Source organism: Daucus carota, chromosome 7 (genome assembly GCF_001625215.2).
Source record: "Daucus carota subsp. sativus chromosome 7, DH1 v3.0, whole genome shotgun sequence".
NCBI lineage: Eukaryota > Viridiplantae > Streptophyta > Magnoliopsida > Apiales > Apiaceae > Daucus > Daucus carota.
The window spans coordinates 37,286,121-37,303,436 of record NC_030387.2 but is presented as its reverse complement, the minus strand read 5'-3'; the positions used below and the strand labels follow the sequence as shown (position 1 = coordinate 37,303,436).

The 17,316-nt window shown below is 36.1% G+C and overlaps 3 protein-coding genes across 3 annotated transcripts; 1 reads left to right on the top strand and 2 right to left on the bottom strand.

Moving 5' to 3' along the window:
• Positions 1–253: 253 nt before the first annotated feature.
• On the bottom strand, positions 254–874 carry LOC108195307 (uncharacterized). The gene has a single exon (XM_017362263.2). The coding sequence runs from the start codon at positions 872–874 to the stop codon at positions 254–256; it is 621 nt and encodes a 206-aa protein (XP_017217752.1).
• Positions 875–2,025: 1,151 nt separating this feature from the next.
• Positions 2,026–6,871, top strand: LOC108194307 (plastidic glucose transporter 4). Its single transcript, XM_017361257.2, has 13 exons — positions 2,026–2,983; positions 3,240–3,354; positions 3,861–3,928; positions 4,191–4,323; positions 4,400–4,499; positions 4,577–4,689; positions 4,863–4,956; positions 5,088–5,241; positions 5,502–5,594; positions 5,725–5,798; positions 6,031–6,119; positions 6,242–6,356; positions 6,500–6,871. Exons 1-13 carry the CDS (start codon positions 2,695–2,697, stop codon positions 6,623–6,625), a joined length of 1,563 nt encoding a protein of 520 aa, XP_017216746.1. The 5' UTR covers positions 2,026–2,694; the 3' UTR covers positions 6,626–6,871.
• A 329-nt stretch (positions 6,872–7,200) lies between these two features.
• On the bottom strand, positions 7,201–14,549 carry LOC108196708 (uncharacterized). Its single transcript, XM_017364114.2, has 4 exons — positions 14,367–14,549; positions 8,007–8,067; positions 7,757–7,904; positions 7,201–7,597 (listed from the first exon to the last, which is right to left on the bottom strand). The coding sequence occupies exons 1-4, from the start codon at positions 14,478–14,480 to the stop codon at positions 7,555–7,557; spliced, it is 366 nt and encodes a 121-aa protein (XP_017219603.1). The 5' UTR covers positions 14,481–14,549; the 3' UTR covers positions 7,201–7,554.
• Between the last annotated feature and the right edge of the window lie 2,767 nt (positions 14,550–17,316).

The window sequence follows — 17,316 nt, the reverse complement described above, 5'->3', positions numbered from 1 at the left end:
AAAAATCAAATCAAATAGTATCTTGCAATATCAACAATCAAACTCAAGCCAAAGCTCAATACCATATAAAACAATTCTCCTAATGCAGAACAAAAAAAAAACTTCACCTATCTGGCTCATTGTTGAAAATTGAAATAAACGAACTTTCGATCTTCATATAATCATATCCCCCCACCCCCTCCCCCTCTAAACCAAAAAAAAAAAAAAAAGCAAAAAAATTATATATAGATAATCATCTGTTTTATAAGTATGCTCAATGTTTATAGCCCAAAATAGTCCTCCTCCCTCCTCTGATTTCGCCACCATTATTAATCGCATTCGCAGCTGCATACGACAACCCCTTCAATTCTTCCATACTTGCATAACTTTTCCTCCCCATTAGGCCTCCACCATTTCTTTTTTCACCCGAATTAACCGACTTGCTCCCACAAGATTTTGATCCAACTCCATACATTCTCCCACTTTTCGAGCCTGCTGGCGGGGTCCTTGCCTTTTCGATCACCGGTGTCATAGGCATCATTGGCTTCCGATTCTCCTTCCTCACTACAGCTGCAAAATCAGGCACTGATTGAGCTAAAACAGAGGAGACTTTTCGCCTGGGAGGGCCTGGAATCAAGCTCCCCTGGAACTTGACTTGTTTTCTTGGTGGAGTAAGTGGAGGTTCTTGATCCAGTGGGGGGAATTTGTTCTTTGATCGGAGCTTTGATTCACGGAGATCAGCGTATGCTTTGTAATTAGGCCCTCTCTCCAGGAAAATGGACTCTGTTTTGAGGTGTAAGAGGTTGTGATCGGACTGGAATTGGGAGAGGATTATTGATGTGGGGTCGATGATTGTGAACTGGGGTTCGAGATTGTGGGATTTTAGCGCTGCCATTGTTGTTGAATTGCAGAGCTTTGGGGGGAGAGAGAGGGGTTTGAGCTTTGTTTATTAAATTGGAGTGTGTGTTTTTAAATGTGTTTTCTGAGGTTCCAACGGTCTAATAAAGAGAGAGAGAGAGAGAGAGAGAGAGAGAGAGAGAGAGAGAGAGAGAGAGAGAGAGAGAGATATTTTAATAATCTGGAGAGAGGCGGGGTATACAAGGTATTTGAGTGATTGTAACGTTGTAATTGAAGGTGGGTCCGGGTTGGATCCGAAAGGGTTGAAAAGAGGCATTAGATTCCAAATGGCATCATAATTTAGGGTTTGATTTGGTCAGATTTGGAAGTTTTGCTTTGTGATAATGATCCTTTTTTGTTTAGGCATAATCACGGTTTATCCCTTATGATCCTATGAAATGGTTATGGTTTTATAATCGGCAGAATTCTTATTTTTTAAAATTGATACCTGAGTTCGGGATAATCACAAAATCGTTCGCATTGTATCATAAAATGTAAATGTGGCTTTTAATTTTCGTGATTTTAATGTTTTCTTTCTGAGATGTCTATAAATCTCGACGTACAAAATAGTTTAATTATAAAAATTGATGAAAAGGACTCCATATAGTTATCACGTATAATTATTAAGAATTTTTTTTAGTCAATTTGTAAACAATGTAAGAGCATCTCGGTAGTATTGGCTATAATATTTGGCGAAGTTGGACTTTTAAGACATTATTATGCCGGTAAGACATTGTGCTTTAATAGTATAACATAGTATAACTGTTTGGCTATATTTTAAAAATAATATGTTATTAACATTTTAGATTGTTATAAAATAAAACATATCAGTTCAAATGATAACAAATGATGTGTAATCTCCCTACAAATTTCTTATCGTTTGTAGATGTTCGACAAATATAGACATTGTCGTTCATAGAATATTGATTGTAATTATAGATAAGAGGAGTGTATGGTTGAAGTGTCAAATTTTCAACAAATTATCTGTATTTTTTATATTTGATATGCTAACTCATTTAACTCATTTTATAGCTAATGTTTTTGATGGTGGAAGTTGCTACAATTAAGAAGGGACAATTTTTTCCTCTTCAATTTTTTTCACATAGTTTTTACCTGTTTTTCAACGGAAAACAAAAAAAGAAAAACCCTTAGTAACAACAATACCAAATGGGGTAAGTACTTGCAGGAAGATCTGGAAAATGGATAGCAAAAATCCAGTTTCCAAGATGTAAAGAAGACTTTTAATAAATAGATAATTTTTTAAAACACGAATAGAAAATAAATAAAAACATTTGAGGTTGCTTATCATCAAAACCATAAAGATTGATGACGGCCCGAGATCAGCGAGTCTTGCTGAAGGGAGCAAGGAAGAGCCTGCGTGAGTTAAAATTCTTTAACAACACTACTTTGTGCCTCTTGTTTCTGTCCTCTTATATTCATGCTATTTCGATAAATTTCCAAAAATGAATATATGTGGTTAAATCTCCGCCAACACTTTTGTACTGTACCGTAGCAACCGTCCCGAGTAGCTGACATAACGAGAATGAGAACACAATCAACCTGGTTCCCTCCTAGGTTTACTAACTTCATTAATTTAATCCCTCGTTAGTTTAGTTTCAAACATTCCTAATTATCGATCGGATTTTCTAGACTAACAACCGTTTTTTAGTTTGGTGGCTTTTTATTGGTTTTCCGCCAATAAAGATCATTTACTTAGATGTGTACACAGGCACGCACTAAAAAGACCCATTGCAATGTTAACTTGCATTTATAACTCATGTTATTGTATATATACCTCCTAGTACTTCCTAGGCTCCTATGATATACATGCGTGCATATGTTGTTTTTGTTAGGGAATTTTCGAAAATGCAGGCATCAAGTTTTGGTCCGAAAGGAAATTTGGGATTTGACTTTGAGCAGCTTGGAGTTCATGTAGAGTCAAGTAAGAGAAGCTCTGTTCTTTGCTTCGTTCAGAGAGACTCTTTACTTGGCGTTGGCTTGCCCCTTCATAGTAGAGGGAGTTCTTCGTTTGTTCTTCCCACAAGAAGTGTTGTAAGTTTGTTCCCAACATGGGTCAAGCCCAGATCGATAAAGGCTCGTGCTGCAGGTTTCTTTTTTCTGCTGATTCCGGTTCATAATCCCTGCTTATTCTTTCTTTGTTGTAGATTTTTTGACTTTAATAGTCCTTATGTGCTAGGGCTTGCATGCTTTTGGTTAAATATATGTGGTATTATATGCTCATTGCATTGCTTTTATTCACATTGTAATTTCACAGCAAGGATCACACTTCTGTTCTTCTCCAGCAGATAATATTTTAAAAAATCCATTTGTGAGCTAACTAGTTTATCAGTTTTCAATTGTAGAAGGAGAATTTGAGGATGTTGCTCCCACAAAATTGCAAGGAAAATCTTTTGGTTCGGTATTGCCTTTTGTTGGAGTTGCTTGTTTGGGGGCCATGCTATTCGGATACCATTTAGGGTAATAACACCTTTCATTTTATTATTTTTTTCAAAATGACATACCTTTCGTTAATAAAATATGATATATTTTCTGAGAAATTTAACATGATATAAGTGCAAACCGCGGTCCTCCCTCACGGGGATTGAACACCTAACCACAAATTCTCCAACAATCTCCACAATCACCAGGCCACCTCTTGGGGTTTTAGTATGACCCCAAGATTCCCATCTAGTAATTGAAATTGTGTACCGGTGATCACCGAAATAGTGATTTTATATCACCTAGTAATTGAAATTGTGTACTAGTGATCAGCGTAATAATTGTTACCGGAGAACTGGTAACTTAACTTTTTACCTTCTTTTGTGTTGCAAGGCTGGAAGGGTTTAAGTTGTATAGAAACTGGTCGTCGCATTTATAACAGCTTGAGGTCATTGATTAATTTTACCTTTGTAACTTGGTTTCTCCAATTATCTATCATCAAACAACATAAGTTTCCTAAGAATGTTCCTGTACATCAACTTCAGGGTAGTCAATGGCGCTCTCGAATACCTTTCCAAGGATCTTGAAATTGTTGAAAATGATTTCTTACAAGGTAAGTCTTCTTCATGGGGTTCTGATGAGATTACTGTATAATTCTGTTTTCCGACAACTTCATTCAGACAAAACATAAGGCACTTCCCTGATTAAATAACACAGGACCTGTATCTCTTTGGTAAAGCTATATAATAAGCGTAATATTAATCCTTGTCAGGCATGCTGTCTACAAGTAAAATACTTGATCAATTGCCATATATTATGTAGAAGTATCAGTTAAAAGGATAATATTTCTGTATTTACGGTGTAATTACAAATAGGATGGGTTGTCAGCATACTTCTTGCTGGTGCTACTGTTGGCTCATTTACTGGACGAGCATTGGCTGACAAATTTGGCAGAAGAAAGACGTTTCAAATAGATGCAATCCCGCTTGCAGCTGGTGCATTTCTGTGGTCTGTTTCTTTTTTCGCTACTGGGCTTCATACTTAATGTTAATCCATTAGTCTGAGACAAGTCCTAATTTTCCAGTGCCACGGCTCATAATGTTCAGACGATAATAATTGGACGCTTACTTGCTGGAATTGGTATTGGCATCTCATCAACCATTGTGCCACTGTACATATCTGAGGTAGTAGCTTTTAAGCACAAATTTCTACTTGAATATATGATTTATTTTTTATATCGATTTGTCAATATTGGGGTCAGATATCACCAGCTGAAATACGTGGCACTCTTGGATTAATCAACCAGCTGTTCATTTGTGTTGGTATTCTTGCAGCATTGGTGGCTGGAGTTCCATTAGAATCAAACCCTCTATGGTATATCCTGATGCACATTTATATTTCAGGAAATAAATAGGAGTATAATTTTTTAGCTACTTAGCTGACTGAATTGTGTTGAAAACATTACGTAATCAAACACTGATCTAGGCCAGCCGTTAAAATATTTCTTCTTCATATGGATATTATGATTCTTTATTTACTTGTGTTAGGTGGAGGACTATGTTTGGGATTGCAGCCATCCCCTCTGTCCTATTGGCAGTAGGAATGACAGTTTCTCCAGAAAGTCCGCGATGGCTCTATCAGGTTTTATTACAATTCCGGGCATGTGCTCTTTTAACATGAAATGTTAAGTGCATATTTATATGCCTTTACCATGTTTGTTGAATGTTACATAGCTAACTGTAATGCTTACTCAAAATCCTTTGATATTGCAGCAAGGAAAACTTTATGAAGCCAAATCAGCTATAGAAAGATTATTTGGAAAAGAAAGAGTCGTGGAAGTTATGAATGATTTAGATGCATATAGTCAAGGTTCTACAAAACCAAAAGCTGGATGGTTTAATCTCTTCAGTAACCGGTACTGGAAAGGTACAAATTCAGAAAATGAAAAATGCACATGTTCGAACTGGTTGGAAAGAATTATATAGAACATTATTAGCGCCCTAATGAATTTAGGGCCTTTTGAATTGTTTCTGAAAGAGAGCTCCTTTTCAATGATGAACTCTATAATGATGCCGCGTTATAAGTAGAATCATGTGACAGTTTGGATGCTGCTTCTAGTCAATTATCACGTTAATTCACCGATTAGTAAGAATACAGCACTCTGACCTCTAAATTTTTCAGTGCAGTTGTCAATGTTGGTGCTGCACTCTTCCTGTTCAAACATTTGGCTGGCATAAACGCTGTTGTATATTACTCCACGTCTGTGTTTTGCAGTGCTGGTAAAGTCTCTGATGTTGCAGCCAGTGCTCTGGTTGGGACATCAAAATTTTTTTGGTTAGTTTATAGAAGTTTTAAATATCTTTTTAAAGAAGGCAATGTTCAAGTGATTGGTTTGCAATTATGTTGCAGGCACAACTGAGGCATCTTTTCCTATGGACAAGCGAGGAAGGAAAAGTCTACTTGTTATAAGCTTCGCGGGAATGGTATCATAGAATTGTAGTGTGCAACTATTTCTCATACTTTTAGGCATGTAGCTCATAGACTTGCTCAAAGAAATTGGATTAAGCCTAAGATCTGTTAAGAATCATCATCTACGCTCTTTCATCCTCAGACAATTATAATATCTTAGTATATGCTCCTTTTTAGCAATCTGGGGAAACCTTTAACCAAGTTTTGTAACACATTTCATCCAACTTTTCCTAATCTTTTTTGAAGGTTGCTTCAGTGTTGCTACTTTCAATCTCCTTTTCCTGGAACGTTCTTGCACCCTATTCTGGCACACTAGCTGTTGTTGGGACTGTTCTGTAAGTTGTATACCGCTCTTATCATTCTCCTTTAAGCTTCTTTATTAACAATGAGCTTTGGTCTCAGTATATACCTGTGTTAGATAATGGACTATTATCTTTCTCTTATTGGTCTGCTTCAGTTATGTGTTGTCCTTCTCTGTTGGTGCTGGTCCTGTCCCTGCTTTATTGCTTCCGGAGATATTTGCCTCCCAGATTAGAGCAGAAGAAGCTGCCTTGTCATTGGGCATGCACTGGGTAGGTCGATACACAAAGATTTCAATATCTAGTTACCGCACAATTTATTGAAGGTCTCATTACATGACCTCGTACTTCAATATCTAGTTACCACACAATTTAGTGAAGGTCTCATTACATGACCTCGTATTTCTTTCTGTCAGGTATCCAACTTTGTCATTGGCCTCTACTTTTTGAGTGTTGTAAACAAGTTCGGGATTAGCAAAGTGTATCTGGGATTTGCGTCCGTCTGTGTGCGATGTCTTGTACATAGCCTCGTAATGCTGTAGAGGCTAAAGATGGATCATTGGAGGAGATTGAACTTGATCTCAGAAAGGCAGCAACAATAGTATAGCCAGAGTCTGCAAGCACATACAGTTTGTGGCTTTGTCCAGCATCTTGGTTTTGGTCCCAGTCTCCTTGTATCTGTTGAAAGTGTTCCATATTGTAATTATGATTTTATTTATTTATAAACTTGAATTTATTATTATAACAAGACATGCAAGACACTAGGTGAACTTGAATTTATTAATATAACAAGACGTGCGAGCACCAAGACCCAAAGACAATCCGTCCCTTCTACATAACCTAACAATTAAATGACCAAATATTGAGAGCGATCGAAATAACCCATATGGTAAAATACTGCTCTATTTGTCCCCCTCATTTCTATACATTTTTTTTCTTTTTGACAATTCAACATGCACTTTCTATAATTTCTTATATTAAATTTTTATTCACGAAAAAGAAAATCTTACAAATAACTTACAAAAACTATACAGGAACATTAAAGTGCGTGCCGTCCATCCTCCAATATATGCAATTCAAGAGGACTAAGGGAATAGTAATTTGCAAGGTTTTAAGCTTGACTACTGAAAAGCAACAAGTATTTATTCACCACTTATTCACCAAATTTGTATTCATGTATAACCTTGAGATTCTTAAAGATACAAATTTTAAGTACTCAAGAAAAAGATTCTAGGACATATATCCTTCTTAAATACATCCATGGGTGATGTATAACATGCAGTTACAGTTTCCTGAGCTCATGTTCGGATTGCTGCAGTACTCCAGACTCCCTCTGACATAACTGAAACATGGTTATCAACATCTTGTAGTGCTCTTTACATGAGCAATGGGCCACGAGGCAGAAGAGACATATATGTGAACGTGTTCAACTGACTGCGCAATTCTGCATTATCTGCAAGAGGAGATGCAGTTACATATTGGATTTCCTCTCCCATCTTTCCTTTGTGTCAAGCCTGCAGTATTGGTGAAACCGAGAGAAATATCAGAATCAGAGAAACAAACAGGCAACTCTTTTCCATTGTTACAGGAGGGCTGAAGGCTGAACGATATAAAAGCACTTGGCACTGGTAACCTAATTTAAACTGAAGCGAAAGTTCAAAGATAAATTATACCCCCAATGTAGCTTCCGGTGCTTTAATGCTAGCTCTTTTGGGATTTCCTGTTGCTGAGTTAAACTATTGTTGAAATTGCTCTCTACAGAAATCGAAGCACAAGAATCCTCAACTGAATCAACTGCACTTTCTTTAACATGGTCTTTCCCTAAATTAAACGACCCCCATCAATCATCAGAGCAAACATGCAGAATAAACTTTACCAACAATCAATTTTATAAATTAAACCATACGAAACCAGCCAACAAACCTTTCGATTTTTTCTTAGTCTTCGGTTTTGATTTTAATTGCAAGCGCCTCCTGTGCAGCTCCTACATATTAAGCCAAAAGAGTTTAAAAACTTAATCATAACACCTAACTCAAAAAAAGGAACAGATGCATAAAACCCTAAACTTTCTGTTAATATACAACAGCACAAAGACACAGTAAGAAAGTTAGTTACAGAAGGTGACGAGTTAGTTACAGAAGGTGGTGTGACAGCTGGAGTACAGCTGGATAGTCTAGATACATAAGTGTGTATATAGTTTCTCTATATAAGTTGTTCAGTATTGTAACTCAGACATATTCATTCTTGTTATGAAAATACAGTTTCTCTGCTCTATTATTCTCTCTACTTCATCTTCATTCTCTAGCTTAACTGTATAGAATTCATAGACTATCATGGTATCAGAGCATCCTCTATTTCCGCAAATCACATTTCTTCGTCAATTTTCGTTAGTTTAGTCTCGATTCTATCCAGTTTTTCTTGCGATTTTGCTGTTCATATCGCAAATTCGCTGTGAAAATACATTTACACAACTCGATCTGATATATTAGGTCAATTGTGTTGCTGTTCATCTGTTCTTGCGAGTTCTTGCTATGGTGTCATACTCGAATGTTACATCTGGATCTGTGATTGATTGCAATCATCCGTACTTCCTCAATGCTTCAGATCATTCAGGTATGATTCTAGTAACAGTTACTCTGACTGATTCCAACTACAATCAGTGGTGTCGCTCTATGCGTATTGCTTTATCAACAAAACTCAAATTAGGTTTTATTGATGGATCCACACCTAAACCTAATTCTACATCTCCTATGCTGATTTACTGGAATCGATGTAATGATATTGTAATCTCCTGGATTCTGAATACTGTTGCTCCTGATATTCGACAAAGCATCATGTATATGGACTCTGCCTTTGATATTTGGCATGATTTTAGCAACTCGCTTCTCTCGTACTAATGTGCCTAAACTGTTCAATTTGCGTACGGAGATCTCGCATCTTACACAAGGCACTTTGTCAATCTCTGCATATTTTACAAAGTTTCATGCTCTTAATGATGAATTGGAGGCAATTTCAGAAATGCCTAAATGCACTTGTGCAAAGTGTACATGTGACATCAACTCAAAACTTGTTGCCTTTGTTAAATCTGTTATGCTGTCTCAGTTTCTTATGGGACTGAATGAGCAATACATGGTTATTCGAGGTCATGTACTGATGATCAATCCACCTCCATCACTGAGTGAGGCGTATGGGATCCTTCTGCAAGAGGAACAACAAAGGAACAGATCAACCTCTGTAATTCCTAGTGAGAACATTGCAATGGCTGTTAAGCAAGTTGATACTGGAAATCGAAACTCCAAGACTACTAGAAAGTCTGCTGTTGACTCTTCTAGCCTATATTGTGATTTTTGTCATACCTCAGGTCACAATCGTGATAAGTGTTTTTGTATACACGGCTATCCGGATTGGCACAAGCTGTTTGGTAAGCCACAGCCTAAACCTAAGTCACAACAGCAGAATGTGAAGAGCAACACTCAGGCTAATCATGTGACTTCACATAAAGGTGCACATACTGGTATTGAACCTCAAGAGTCTGTTTCTTCTACTGTGGAGTCTAAGCCTGCAGGTTTCTCTGATGCACAATGTCAACAAATTATGAATATGATTCAAGCTGGATTCAGAGAATTTACTCCTTCCACCAGTGCTACTTCCTCACCAAGCTGGAACACATCTACTCATAATGTGGTTTCAGGTATAGACTTTCCATTTGTTGCTTATACACAACGGCAACAGGCATCAAAATCAATAATCTGGATCATTGATTCTGGTGCCACAGACCATATCACACCTCACTTACACATGTTAACAAATCCTCAACCCTTACATTCTACACTGCACTTACCTAATGGTGACTCAGCTGCTGTGACACATATTGGCAGCCTAAAATTATGCAATAATCTGGTGCTTGATAAAGTGTTGTGTGTGCCTTCGTTTGTCTATAGCCTTCTGTCTATTACTAAACTTGTTGATACAAATAGTTGTTCAGTACTGTTTGACCCTGTTGCCTGTTACATACAGGACCTTACCTTGAAGCCTGTCAAAGAGATTGGTAGGCAACAGGGGGGTCTCTATCTTCTCCATCAAGCACTTCTTCCTGTAGGATCTTGCAACTCTGTCTCCAGTGCAGCTGATATCTCTCTATGACATGCAAGACTTGGTCATCCATCCTTGTCTTCCTTGAAATTTGTACCTTCTGTTTCTGTGAATTCTAAGTCTTCACTTGCTGAATGTGAGGTGTGTCACCTAGCTAAACAAACTAGAATTGTTTTTCCTGAAAGTACAACTGAATATGCAAACTAGTTTGACTTGATACATGTGGATGTTTGGGGTCCCTACCATGGTTGTCACGTCGATGAGTCGAGTCGAGGCGAGTCGATAGACCTCCTGCTAGTCTCTAGTCGACTAGTCGTGGACTAGTCGTAGACTAGTCGCTAAAAAATATATATATTTATTATAAATTAAAAATATATTATATACATAGAAACACATACATATATTTGTATTATGTACCTTCCATAAAATTTTATTTCAGATTCTAAGGAATTAAGAATCAGAAACTTGAAGAGAATGATGGAAAAGCGAAAATAGTTAACAACAAAGCAAAGTACACACGATCACGTAAAATTTGTATCAAGCTAACAATCGATAAATATCAATTATGTGATACTGACGTGATGTGATGTGGCAGTATAGTAAACAAATAACAAAATTTATGCAGAATTAATTATGCAGAATGCAAATTGTAGAAAAACAGTCGACTAGTCGATGGCCCAAACTCGACTAGTCGACTAGTCGTTGACTAGTCGACCGCTTAGTCGACCAAGCGACCGAAATATTGACATTCACCTAGTCGACATGTTGAGTCGACATCCATTCACCGCTTAGTCGACTAGTCGTCGACTAGTCGCGACTAGTCGACCGACATGACAACCATGGTCCCTACAAGTACAAAACTCATGGTCACTGTGCTTATTTTCTAACTGTAGTTGAAGCTAAGTCCAAAGCTCTTTGGACATACTTGTTTGCTGACAAAAGTCAAGTTGTATCAATACTTATTGCGTTCTTACAATATGTGCACACCCAATTTGCAACTACAGTTAAGATACTTCGTAGTGATAATGGCTCAGAGTTTATTAATCGTACTTTATCCTCTCATCTACAATCTTTGGGTATACTTCATCAAACTACTTCTCCTTACACACCCCAACAAAACGGAGTGGCTGAAAGGAAACACAGAACAATCCTTAACACAGCCAGAGCGCTTAGGACGCAGACTAACCTACCCATTTCTTTTTGGGGAGATTGTGTTTTAACAGCCACGTACCTACTTAATCGAACTCCTCTTGCTTCTCTAAATGGAGTGTCTCCATATGAGATTCTGTTTAAGCAACCACCGTCTTACAATCATCTCAGAACCTTTGGTTCTTTATGCTATGCCACAAATCTTGACCCTCATCGAGACAAGTTCTCTGATCGATCTGTCAAGTGTTTGTTTCTTGGATACTCATTTGGTAAGAAAGCCTATACTGTTATGGACCTTACTACTCGAAAAGTTTACACTTCTCTAGATGTGACGTTTGTTGAAGATGTTTTTCCATTCAAACATCTTACTATGGATACGCCTGTCACTCCTCTGTTTACTACTGTTGAAAGCTTGTTTGAAGAGAGTCCCATCTACACTACTGAGTTGTCTAATGCAAGTAATCCAACGGATCATCACACAGAGCACACTACAACTGATAGTACTACATCTAACAGAATTGATAACTCACCTCCTGCTATTATCAGACCTTCCAGAGTAAAGAAATTACCTGCTAGACTTCGTGACTGTACAGGCTTACCTTCTACGCTTCATCAGTCCGTGTCCTGTACTAGTCCACTTTACCCTCTGTCAATTTCGTACAATCATCTGGCCATACCTTATCAACACTTCTTAGCCAATATCTCTAAAGAATCTGAGTCACATACTTATAAACAGGCTTGTCAAAGTCCTATGTGGTGCCAGGCTATGGCTACAGAACTGGCAGCCCTTGAAGCTAACCATACATGGGATTATGTGCAATTACCACCAAATAAAACAATTGTGAGATGTAAATGGCTGTTCAAAATTAAGAGAAAACCAGATGGTACAGTGGATCGCTACAAGGCTCGACTTGTAGCTAGGGGCTTCACTCAAACAGAGGGGATGGACTTCTTTGGAACTTTTGCTCTTGTGGCCAAGATGGCCACCGTTCGCACTTTATTAGCTTTAGCAGCAGTATTTTGATTGGAATGTTACGCAGCTCGACGTAACTAATGCCTTTCTCCACGGGGAACTTCATGAAGAAGTTTACATGTCCATTCCTCCAGGTGCAATTGTTCCCCCTCATCTTGCTCATCTGCCTAATCTTGTCTGCAAGCTAATTAAATCTTTGTATGGCCTGCGGCAAGCTCCCAGAGAATGGTTCTTGAAATTTTGCACTGTTCTTCTTCAGTATGGCTTTAAGCAAACTCACTCAGATCATAGTTTGTTTGTACTTAATCAGAACAACTCCATGGTGGCTGTTCTGGTGTATGTTGATGACATACTTGTCACTGGCAATGATCTTAACCTCATCAATACTGTTAAGACCCATCTAGCTAAACACTTTCTTATCAAAGATCTTGGAGCTCTTCGCTACTTTCTTGGCATTGAAGCTGCTCGGTCTACTGCTGGTATTTTCCTTAACCAACGCAAATACACAATTAAATACCATCAAAGATTTGAAGTTTGATCAGGCTAAGCCATCTCTTATTCCAATGGAGCAACATCACACACTGCTATCCAATACCACTTCGCCATTTATTGATAATATCAAGACTTATCGACAATTGGTTGGTCGCTTGATTTACCTAACAATTACTCGTCCTGATATTTCATATCCAGTGCACATTTTTTCTCAATTTTTAGTAGCTCCCAGGGCTTGTCATTTGGATGCTGCTTACAAAGTCGTGTGTTACCTAAAACATACTATTGGCCAGGGTATTTTGTTGTCAGCCAACAGCAGTTTGTCCTTGACTGCATTTGCTGATGCAGATTGGGGTGCTTGTCCAGTTACTCGCCAATCTCTTACAGGGTATTGTGTAACGCTTGGCCAATCTTTGTTGTCCTGGAAAGCGAAGAAGCAGCAAACAGTATCACGCTCATCTGCAGAAGCAGAATACCGAGCCATGGCTGATACCTGCTGTGAGATTCAATGGCTCCTTAATTTGTTCAAAGGCCTTGGCTGTGATAAGCTCACTCCAGTCACTCTCTACTGTGATAACAAATCTGCACTCTACATTGCCTCAAATCCGGTTTTCCATGAACGTTCCAAGCACATCGACATTGACTGTCATATTGTGCGTACGAAGCTTCAAAATGGAATTATCCGGACTGCTCATATTTCCACTAGCATGCAACCTGCTGATTTGTTCACCAAGTCATTGTCCTCAGGATCACTTACGTTCTTGTTGTCCAAGATTGGTGTTGCTAACCTGTTTCAACCCTCAATCTTGAGGGGGGATGTTAATATACAACAGCACAAAGACACAGTAAGAAAGTTAGTTACAGAAGGTGACGAGTTAGTTACAGAAGGTGGTGTGACAGCTGGAGTACAGCTGGATAGTCTAGACACTTATGTATATAGTTTCTCTATATAAGTTGTTCGGTATTGTAACTCAAACATATTCATTCTTGTTATGAAAATACAGTTTCTCTGCTCTATTATTCTCTCTACTTCATCTTCATTCTCTAGCTCAACTGTATAGAATTCATAGACTATCACTTTCCAATAACAACAAGTCAATTATCCACTGGAAAAAAAAATTGGTCAATACTTCCTCCTTATTCCCGCCCCAATCACGAATAGATTAACACAACATGTATTCCCCTCTCGAATAAGCTGTGACATGTCTCGGAAGCTTAATTTTGTTTTTTTTCCCTTCAATAATCAAACACGCACACCCGGTCTAGTAAAGGTTTGAACATTAACATCCCATAAACGGAGTAAGAGAGATATCATTGGATCAAGAGGCCGTTGGTCTAAGACGCTTAGTTGAGCAACAACATAAGAAACACATTGTTCCATTGAACAGTGTAATATCAAACACCAAGTTCTAATAATTCAAACAAGTGCAAGAGAATTTCTTTTTTTTTTTTTTGTAAGGTAAGTGCAAGAGAATTTCAAATGTAATAAACTCATCATTTTAGCATGCTAATTAGATACTAAATAAAACAATATTAAACATTTAAACACGAAAAATTAGAGGAATCGAGGCAATTACTTGGAATTTGGCTAGCTGAGATTGGGTGATTTTGGTGTCGTTGGGCTTGAAATCGGGTCGTAAGGAAGGAGTTGATGCAATTGCAGCTTCTCTTCTCGAGTCGTCTTCTTCCATTTTTACCTTTTCAGTGCCCTAGAATCACAAAGGGGGGACTTTTGAATATGGATTCTTTCAAAGTTTTTTTTATCTGTTTTTCTTATATTTCTGGGAAACTTATTTGTTTTGTGATGAGAATTTAGATGGCATATTCGAATTATTATTTAGAAAAATTAATACTATGTTTTATATATGAATACATTTTGTTGTCGATTTTCTGAAGCGACCCATTTTCTTAATATAAATTGTTGTCATGAATTTTTAAAGTGACCCATCTTTCGGTATAAATAGATTAGTCAGAAAAATTGTGTATAAGTTTTTTTGTCTGGATTTTAGACTTTAGTTCTCATTTCCTGTTTTAAACTTAAACATATTTGTTCAATGTCATGAGTCGGAAAATTGATATAAAATTATAAAGAACTCAAATTTAAAATTAGGAATTGATAAAATGTATCTTTCAAAAAAATATTTCTTATTAAGGAATTTTGTATATATATACTTTGATTTTGGATATTTTATAAAGGTATTATTTAATCTCATCACCGACTAAGAAAATCAACAACTAGATAAAAAAGATGTTAGAAAATAATTCAAAAAGGATAAAACGGCACATAAAAAAATTTAAAAGCATTAAAATATTACATAAAAATACTAATTCTCAGAATTAGTATATTCTTCTTACAAATACTCAATTAGTGCATTTCGAAATTTAAGAACAAGGGTCCACATCCCAAACTCGAACATTTGAAGAAGAAATTCTAACGATCTCAAAATAACAATTATTTTATGTATTTTGATTATCTCGGAGGAATATGAAATGATTTAGCCTACGACTAAATCGATAATTTAGTTTTTATTTAGAGTTGTATTATCATTTAATTATCTATGTTGTATTATTTTATTTCATGTTTCTATTTTTTACCTATTTAAAAATTTCAATTTATAATTAATCGTCGTTTTAATTATAATCTAATCTATCATTAATAATATTAACAAAATCATCCAATAATAAGAATAAAATATTTTAATGTTAAAAGATTTGGATAAATAATTAATAGCGATTTAAATTTAGATCAATATTATTCACCAATTCAAATTCAATTCACTCATTCTTTGGTTCACGGTTGAAGCAATCTGACACAAAACTCTTCCAAATCTGCATTTTTGGATCATACGTACCCAGGGGCCAGGACTCCCTCAATTTTAAACCGACATAACACATGCTCTAACACTGCCAACTACCAAGTGGAGTACATAATAGTACTCCAAACCGGTTGACTTGTAGGCTCTAGGTGCTAGTGCGGCTCATTGTTTTGATAGGGACGGGTCACGGGTCATACATCTTTCTTTTGACAGCAGGGAGATGCGTCAACAGGTCATGCCGTCAAATTTTTTTTATAGAAAAAGAAAGTGTTTTCTTTCCGATATTTTTCTCTGAAAGTAAGAATTTTAAAATTTGGATAATTAGCTTTTTTGTATATTTTGAAATTTTAAAAATGATTGTAATCAAGAAAAACAATGTATTGCTCTCAAAAAAAAAAAAAAAACAATGTATAATGAAAAGAAAAATATGCAATATTATTTGATGGTACTTATCTTAGCTTATTTTTTCATATTTTATTATATCAATAATATTTTAACTCTATACTCCCTCCGTCCCTCCCATTTCTTTAGTTAACCTCCGTGCCCAACCCAAACGATAAGAAATGGGAGGGACGGAGGTAATTGCTGTTGTAAATTTCATAACCAAATGGTGGTGCCGATGATGGTACTTGTAAAGTGAAACATAGACAAAGCGGGTCAAGAAGCCAAAACACATGTGCAGAGCATTTCCCAGCTTTAAGCCGAATTTCCCAGCTTGTTTTTACTTTTAGTCACCAGGTATTAAAGTGATCTATAATAAATATTAAATAAGTAGTTTTAAATAAGAAAAATTAAATAATATATATTGAATTTTATATATTATTATCATAATCAAGTATCAAGTTTGTTGAATTATAATATTTTTGAATGATATATTTAAAATCTAAAAGATTACTTATTATTTATTTTTAAATTAAAATAAAGAAAATAATGATTAAATCTAAAATAAATAGTAACTTTCTAATCTAAACATTTCATCTAAAGTATTAGAATTCACAATTGTTTACTCGATTGTCATAAAATTCAAAAGAAGTGTGTAAAATACAATTAAAATTATTACTCAGTGAACACATTATTTAGAGGCATATGTTTAAAATTTATTATGATTTTATTGGTGAATAAAATAGTACATGATTTTCACTTCAACAAGCACCTAAATACACAAAAATTGAATTTAGTTTTCAGTATTCGGACATAAAGTACCCAACACATAAATACATGATGAATTTAGTCCCGAATCCAATTTTTAAAATAAATATACGATCGACACAAAAATACACGAGCTAAATAAATAAATCAAATTTCAAAAATATAGTTGGAGCCTCATGTTCTTCTCGAGTAAAGTTCTATGGAGACTATTTTTATTGGAGATCGTCACTTATGTTCTGCAATCAAAATACTATAAAATACATTATTTTGTAAAATATGTTCAACAAATATTATGTATGCATTAAAGTTGTTGAAGATCGTCTATGTTTCATAAGTATATAATGTATGTTTTGCAAGTTGAACAGTGTTCTGCAAACAAAATATATTTCGTAGAATATAACATTTTGTAATGTTGTACATGCGAAACTTATATGATATTCAAGATTTTAAAGTTAAATAATGATTTTGTACAACATGATGTGCAAAATTATACGTTTTGCAATGTTTTTATGCAATATTTCACTTGTAGAACATAAGTGGTCTCCACGGTCTCCAATAAAAA

Excerpts from the sequence above, each read along its gene's own strand:
- LOC108195307 (XM_017362263.2), bottom strand. The coding sequence starts at position 874 with ATGGCAGCGCTAAAATCCCACAATCTCGAACCCCAGTTCACAATCATC.
- LOC108194307 (XM_017361257.2), top strand. The coding sequence starts at position 2,695 with ATGATATACATGCGTGCATATGTTGTTTTTGTTAGGGAATTTTCGAAA. Across the intron at positions 4,500-4,576 it reads TGCCACTGTACATATCTGAG|ATATCACCAGCTGAAATACG; the intron begins GTAGTAGCTTTT and ends TATTGGGGTCAG. Across the intron at positions 5,595-5,724 it reads GTCTGTGTTTTGCAGTGCTG|GCACAACTGAGGCATCTTTT; the intron begins GTAAAGTCTCTG and ends ATTATGTTGCAG.
- LOC108196708 (XM_017364114.2), bottom strand. The coding sequence starts at position 14,480 with ATGGAAGAAGACGACTCGAGAAGAGAAGCTGCAATTGCATCAACTCCT. Across the intron at positions 7,905-8,006 it reads GACTAAGAAAAAATCGAAAG|GGAAAGACCATGTTAAAGAA; the intron begins GTTTGTTGGCTG and ends CGTTTAATTTAG. Across the intron at positions 7,598-7,756 it reads CACCGGAAGCTACATTGGGG|GCTTGACACAAAGGAAAGAT; the intron begins GTATAATTTATC and ends CCAATACTGCAG.